The sequence below is a fragment of the Salarias fasciatus genome, chromosome 15 (assembly GCF_902148845.1).
Source record: "Salarias fasciatus chromosome 15, fSalaFa1.1, whole genome shotgun sequence".
NCBI lineage: Eukaryota > Metazoa > Chordata > Actinopteri > Blenniiformes > Blenniidae > Salarias > Salarias fasciatus.
The window spans coordinates 2,378,857-2,386,356 of NC_043759.1; the positions used below are offsets into that span (position 1 = coordinate 2,378,857).

The 7,500-nt window shown below is 47.1% G+C and overlaps 1 protein-coding gene across 1 annotated transcript in view; it reads left to right on the forward strand.

Annotated features, from left to right (window-relative positions):
- The window catches only part of galnt14 (UDP-N-acetyl-alpha-D-galactosamine:polypeptide N-acetylgalactosaminyltransferase 14 (GalNAc-T14)), a 103,841-nt gene that overhangs the window by 58,685 nt on the left and 37,656 nt on the right, over positions 1 to 7,500 (forward strand). Inside the window, exons 4-5 of the mRNA XM_030110978.1 lie at positions 4,625 to 4,692; positions 6,793 to 6,858. Of these exons, the coding sequence (XP_029966838.1) occupies positions 4,625 to 4,692; positions 6,793 to 6,858 (134 nt within the window). The remainder of the gene's footprint in view (positions 1 to 4,624; positions 4,693 to 6,792; positions 6,859 to 7,500) is intronic.

The following is a 7,500-nucleotide window of genomic DNA, read 5'->3' on the forward strand; positions in this document are numbered from 1 at the left end:
GTTTTTAGTGCAGAGTTTGCAGGACGATAATCAGCAGCCAGACTTTTCCCTTCATCCAGATGCAGTTTGTCACTTTTATGACGAGCGCAGACGAGCGCCAACGTGCACGGATGCACAGTTCCCAGACAGCAATTAGTGAGTATAGGTGCAGCCTCGTGACGGCGTGGGCAAAGCGGCGCACGTGAACGGCGCCGCTTCACACACAACTCGGCGTTACGGAGCGGCTGATTCAGGGTTTGGTTCACAACAGTTTGCAGAATTCAGCCGGGAAAAGCTTCACTTCAGCAGCTCGACGCCGCAGAGAAACCAGAGACCAGTCAGGAAGAGGGGTGAGAGGGCCAGAGTTCAGGGAACGGCAATATGAAATTATTAGTTTATTATCATTTAAAATTAGGAATTCTTTTTTTCTCCCTGTCTGGCCTGTCTGAGATGGACACACTAATCCCTGGTGATCACAGCTAAAAGAAAGAACAATAAAACGTAGTTTTAGGGCTTCCTGGTAATGGGTCTGAAGATCTGCATAATGAAAATATAAAACAACAATACTGTGACCAGAATGGACGCCTGCCTCCGGGTGCATGTATCGACAGATAGATAGATAGATAGATAGATAGATAGATAGATAGATAGATAGATAAACCTTTATTAATCTCCCAAGGGAGAAATTCAGGTGTCCAGCAGCAAACACATAAATCATCCGCCGTCAAATAAATAACAACAGTACGATAAATAAAAAGTTACTCTCAATAGTAATAAAGTGCTCGTCGTGTACTCGGCTCGGCTCAGGCACATCTGTTGAACAGCCTGACTGCTGAGGGGATGAACGACCTCTTGAAGCCTCGGTTCTGAGCTGCGACTGTCCTGCAGTGGATGTTCGGGGTTCCTCCAGATACCCTGCAGTAGAGCCTCATCCTCCTCTCCAGCACTGCTCCAGCAGAGTCCACCTTCCTCCCATCACAGATGCACACTTCCTTCATATCTGGCTGCAAAGTCTGTAAATTCCAGTAAAACTCAGAGTTCTCTCGTTCTGTGTGAATGCAATGAAAGAAACACAGACGTCAGGGGGAAACTGACCAATGACCAGAGGTCACAGGTCATTCTGCTCAGTGCTAATAGCCCGTTGGTGTGTCGATCAGGTAAGAATGGATGTCCGACCACTGAATTGTGGACATTTCCTCTCCTCCTCTTTCCAGTCAGCTCATTCTAACACATCTGGCTCGTTAAAGGTATCTGATTCACCAGCGTTAATTTAGATCTTATATAGGACCGGATAAAACACCCCGCCTCTTTTCTGCTCTCAGCCAATCACAGAAGAGCTGACTGCTGTGTGTAACTGTTGCCATGGTTACAAGGTGACGGACAGGCTTCCAGCCACTCACTGTTCATGATGCCTCCACTGAATATTGTAGAACTTTTCACAAAGCTGTTGTCTTAAAACAAACGTTAAAATTCATCGTAATGCGTCAGATTGAAACACAAATATCATCAGAATTTTATCACTGATGCAATAAATTACTGCGTTAAACCAACACGGTGGATGCACGTGAAACCCGACCGCAGAAAGAGCCGCCCCACTGGCCAGCTGAGGTCATCCATGTTCTACAGCAGTTCATCACCCAGTGATAACATCCTAAACCTCATCAGCACAAACACAGTGGAGTGAAGTGAACAAGTGTGTTTGTTGTTTGTCCCTCAGGAGTGTTTCAGCTTTTTGAACTCTCCCCTCATTCTCGGTCGTCATGGAAACGTGACGCTCAGCTGGTCCGCGTTGGTGCCATACTGCACTTGTCACCCCGTCTCATTGAAATATCAGAAATATCGCTGCAAGTTCTTCATTGAAAAACACAGAGTGTGTGTTCCAGACCAGACCCGGGATCTGGACCTTCAGCCTGGTTCTGTTGTTTTCTCAGTATGAATAAGCTGCTTGGTGGGGCAGTGTCGAGCGCCTTTGACCTGGAACAAGTAAGAACTAGTTTGGGAAACAGCGGCAGGGAAACGGGGTAAAAGCAGCTGCAGGTCATGAGGATTTCTCAGGTCCAGATGTGGAGGAAATGAGCGGCGGGTGGAGGGCGGAGGGTGGAGAGCGGAGGGTGGAGAGCGGAGGGCGGAGGGTGGTGGGTGGAGAGCGGAGGGTGGAGAGCGGAGGGCGGAGGGTGGTGGGTGGTGGGTGGAGACTGAAGGGTGGAGGGTGGAGAGCGGAGGGTGGAGAGCGGAGGGCGGAGGGTGGTGGGTGGAGACTGAAGGGTGGAGAGCGGCGGGTGGAGGGTGGAGGGTGGAGAGCGGCGGGTGGAGGGTGAAGGGTGGAGGGTGGAGAGCGGCTGCTCTCAGCTGACGGCCCGACGCCTTGTGAACACCGATAATATTTTCTGAGAGCCAGATCGCTTCTGCTGCAGCCTGCCTGAGGGCAGCTTCAGCCTCATCCTCTGCACCCTGCCAGCCGGGGTGTGTGTGCGTGTGTGTGCGTGTGTGCGTGTGTGTGTGTGTGTGTGAGTTGGCTGAGAATAAAAGAAAAGGTGGAAAGAAGAAAGGGAACTTGTGATTTTTTAAATATTTTGAACCTTTAGATTTTACTGTTTTTCTCATCCGTGTTCAAACCAGAGAGGAAGACGAGTTAGTCCCTCCTCCCTCCACCCCTCCTCCCTCCCTCCCTCCCTCCCTCCCTCCACCCCCCTCTCCCTCCCTCCCTCCATCACAGTGGCTTTCTCGATGAGCAGATAAATTGACGCTTTAATGAGTTAATGACACATTTTTTTTCTTCTCGATCACCTCACCTCTCTCCATTTCTCTCCCCCTCTCTCCACCTGCCTCTCCTCCCTCCGTCACTCCATCCATCAGTCTGTTCATCCATCTCTCGGCTCCTCGGAGAGTCGGAGTTACAATCGAGGTCATTTGTCTCTCTTACCAGCTTGCCACCTCTCTCCACCTCTCTCCACCTCCCTGCGTTCCATCCATCACTCCCTGCTGATGGGGTCCGGTACCCCCCCCCCCCCCCCCCCCCCCTCCTCCTCCTCCTCCTCGTTTTGTTCCGCCTCTCATCAGTTCTCCCATTTTTAACCTCTTCTCACTCCTTCATCAAGGTGGAACGTTCCGCCTCCATGAACCCCGTTTACACCACAACGTTTTCAAGTGAAACAGAAGCTCTGCTGGGAAGCTCTGACAACGCACCTGGGGACACTCTGACTCCGTCGCCATGGAAACGGGGTTAAAACTGAACTTTTTGTTAACTGTATCTACAGTGGTCTATTTGTGTTACGTAAGATAGATCAGGTTAAAATAAAAAAGTTTTTTTCTATTTAAGTCCTATTTGAATTCAGTCAGAATCCTCCTGCGACTGCAGTGAAGAGCCTCTGCTGTAATCTGTTCATGAACTCAAAATGTCCACTACAAATACAGTTTTCCACTGTTCTACTGTGATTTCTACTGTCTTCTAGTCATATAACCGAACATAAACATAAAAACCTGATTTTCTGATGTGAACACCTGCCTGTCACTGCAGTGAAGAGCCTCTGTGGAGATTCTGCTTATACAGTTCAATCAGAATCATCATGTCACTCCAGTGAAGAGCCCTCTATTGTAATTCTAGTTATATAATCTAACATAAATGTGAAAACCTGAATATATATAACGTAAAAACCTTCCTGTCACTGCAGTGAAGAGCCTCCCTCCAGGTCCTCTGTTTGTGGAAGTGTTTGAACACCAGATAACCGTATTAGATTCCTGTTTTTATCTGAAGTGAAGATTTCTTTTCTTCTTCCATTTCCTCTTTTTATTTCTCCTCTCTCCTGATATCTGCCCCCCCCTCCTCCCCCCGTCTCATCCGTTCCACCTTCTTTTCCTCTCTTTATCTTCTCTGCCTCCTCTCTCCTCATCACTCCTCCCTGTAATCCCTCGTCTTCCCTCTCTCCGGATCGCTCCATCTCTCCGTTAACCCCCCCCCCCCCCACCCCCCGACCCCCCTCCCCCCGCCGCCGCCTCACCCGGAGGGGGCGATGAACACGGAGCTTATTGAGACCCGCCCAGAACAAAACACATTTTCTCATTTTCTTGCAGAAAAACTTATGAATTTTTTATGTTTCAATCTTCCTCTCTAATGAAACACTTCCTCGCAGGCGACACCTCCCACATTTTCATAACAGGAATTTTGGCCTGACATTTCCAATATGTTTTTTCTTTCCTTTCTTTTCTTTTTTTTTTTTTTAAATGCCGTGTGTATACATAATGGATTCATGAGCACCTGCGAGCGTGCACGTCTGCAGGGTGGCATTTAACTCATCTGGTTCCTGAACGTCGCGCACTCATTTGCTTCAGACTGGAAAGAACCAGAAATACACACAGACACACACACACAGTACATTCATACATGCATATGTACATACCTGTGTGTGTGTGTGTGTGTGTGTGTGTGTGTGTGTGTGTTGGCCCATCCATCACGGTGTGTCCTCTCACTTCAGTCGTGTATTTGTATGTATGAGGAGTCGCTCCGTGTTTATACGCCTGCAGACAAACTCATTCAAATCATTTTTAAACAAACTCTCCGTTTCAGCCTGAATCTGGTTTGTTGTTTTTCTTCTCGCTGAATCGGCTCCTTCTGGCCTCATGTGCTGCTTTTATTTCCTCCTCACAGCGTTCTGAACAGAACTCCGGTCCACCTGATCCACGACATCATCCTGGTGGACGACTTCAGCGACGATGGTAACACACACACACACACACACACACAGGTCAGAGAGGTGTGTGAGCTCTGTTTCGTCTGCAGCTGTGTCCAGCTCGTCTCCAGAGGAAAGTCTGGGAGAAATCCACCAAACACATGAGATATGAACTCCAGTCATACAAAAACATTTAAAAATTACCAAAAAAATTAATTGGACCCGCCCTCTTTTGGTGGCCACGCCCTCTTTTGGTGGCCACACCCTCTTTTGGTGGACACATCGTATTGCACCTTGACTCATCTCCTCATGCTCTCTTTCATACACCTTTTCAAAGCGACACGTTCGACTCTCGTCCCAGTTCTTCAGACAGCCTGATGCGTTCGACATGTCATACTCCTCGAGCCGCTGTGGACTCTTCAGTTCCCGGTGACGTCCGCTCGGCTCAGAACCTCACTTCAGAGCATCTTCACCAGGAAGTACAGCAGGATCCTGAAACGTTTTCTTTAGGCTAATGCTATGCTAGCAGTGAATGGGTAGCTACTGTCAGTGTTTCGACTGTTGTGGCGAGTTCTGAGACTCTGGGGTTTTCTTCCACGTCACACGATCTTCCTCACCACTTTTATAAAGGATGAATACTGACTTGGTATCAGCTACAGGCCGATATGAGAACCGATACGGGTACTAACCTTTAGCTCCTTATGATACTGGGTACCGACATGAGAACTGACCTTGAGCTACTTGACGATACCGATATCAGTACTTATTAAATTCCAGAAAGCTTTATCTATAATCCATACGTGAAGACCACCTGAACCACCTCCACCAGCCTGTGTGTCAACGCTACGTCACCTCCATCCCCCTCACAGCCTGCAGTGCTACAGCGTGTGGCGTCTGTCGACACCCTGAGCTGTCGCCTGTAGACTGATGGACCGGGGTCGTTGTTAATCAGTATCAGTATCGCTGCATCCCGACGATCAACAGAAACAATAAGCCAAGAAATAGTTTTGTGTGTTTATTTTTAAATCTCACATCAAATTCAGGATCTTTTTCAAGTTTCTCAGTTTGTAAGGAAATGAGGGGTTTGGTTCCAGGTCAGAGGGTTCTGAACCCTCCAGACCCTCTGAACCCCCCACAGCCCTCCGAGCCGTTTGGCTTCTCCACATGGAGCCACACCAGTCCTGCTCCGTCACATCATCGTATCGTTCAATACTCAGCAGAACCCTGAAGATGACGGTCCGGCGGTTCTGTCAAAGACATTTGCATTTTGAGCTTCATTTTTTTACCATTACTGTTGACCACATCCATAAATGAACCTTCTTTTTGTTTTTTGTTTTTCCTAATGGTTTCCACATTGTCGTGAAAGCAGCTTCAGGCCGCCAGACTCGGGTTACAGCAGTCTCAGAGTGAGCAGAACAGGAAGTGGCGGTTCAGGAAGAGGAAGCGCCGACTGCACTTCCCTGCATCGTTCTGATGATGTGCAGTGGTGCTGGAGGGAAACTGCTGCAGTTATCATTCATTCATTCCCATCATGCCGTGCCTGACAAAAGGCCCTTCAGCAACACAAAACCTTATTTTAAAATCTAACAAAACAATATTTAAAGACTGTTAGTGTTTAAGTAATAAGAAAGCTGATAAAACTATTAATTTATGCACCTTGCTTCATATTTTTGATGAAACTTCCACTGACTGGAGTCTTGTTCTTTTTGAACTTTTGGGGGGGTTGTTTTATATTTTATTTAGAGGTTTGAACACTGAACTCCCTCTACATCCTGTTTGACTTCCATCAGTTATTCTTTGTTGGGACCTTCAGATTTTCCTCCTTTCTTTCCCATGATGTGAAATATTCAGCTGCTTCAGGAGCTTTTGGAAACACACTTTTGACACAGTTGCTCCAAAACACGGGTTAAATATTGATGTCGATTCATGTAAACGACTGCTCTCCCCCTGATCGCCCTTCTTTTCCGTCTGACGTCCTCTTTATTAAAACATGAGCTCCAGCGGGAAGTCTGCCTTTAAATCCTGTTCTGCTACAAGTTTTCAGCCGCGAGACCAAACCTGGGACTTCTCACACTTTTATTTATTCACATGCATTTCACAGAGCTTCTCTTTTTTTAATGCTTCACTCTGCTTCTCTCTGCTCCAGAAAGTGACTGCAGGCTTCTCACCAAACTGCCCAAAGTCAGATGTCTTCGCAACAGCAGACGAGAAGGTGAGCCGACCACGAACTGGAAGCTACCATCCTCGAACTGCTAACCACGAACCACTAACTGGAAACTAATTCTTTCCACTTTGACCGAACCTGTTTGGAAGATGAGGAGGTGAAAGCACATGACAGAGCTGCTGGGGGTCAGAGGTCATGGTCAGGGACTCACACAATAGAATACGTTATAGGATACAATAGAAGATGATACATTAAAGTAGAATGCACTCTTCCTTCTGCTTTTCAATCATGTGCATCCGGACGAGGAAGGCAGGCTGCGTTTGTCGTATTCGTTCTAATGTTTTCATTCTTATATATTTTCTGTTTGTTTTGTTTCATGTTTGAAATAAAGATCAGTCGATAAATGAATCCATTTGTACATAAAAGTACAAAGAATAGAATGAAATAAATTAGAGCACGATAGAACAGGATGTGACAGGATAGGTTCGAACATGGTCCAGTAGAGTGGAATCGAGTGAAATAGTTCAGCAGGACAGGATTAGCATCAAACGGAACTGTTCAGAATAGAACTGGATCAATAGAAAGTAAAGAGCGGAGGAGCCGTTTGCCCTGATCATGTGTTCAGAATCGGTTTCAGGACAGAACAGAACTGCATTCCAGGTTCTAGTGACTCAGAGTCTGGTTTCAGGA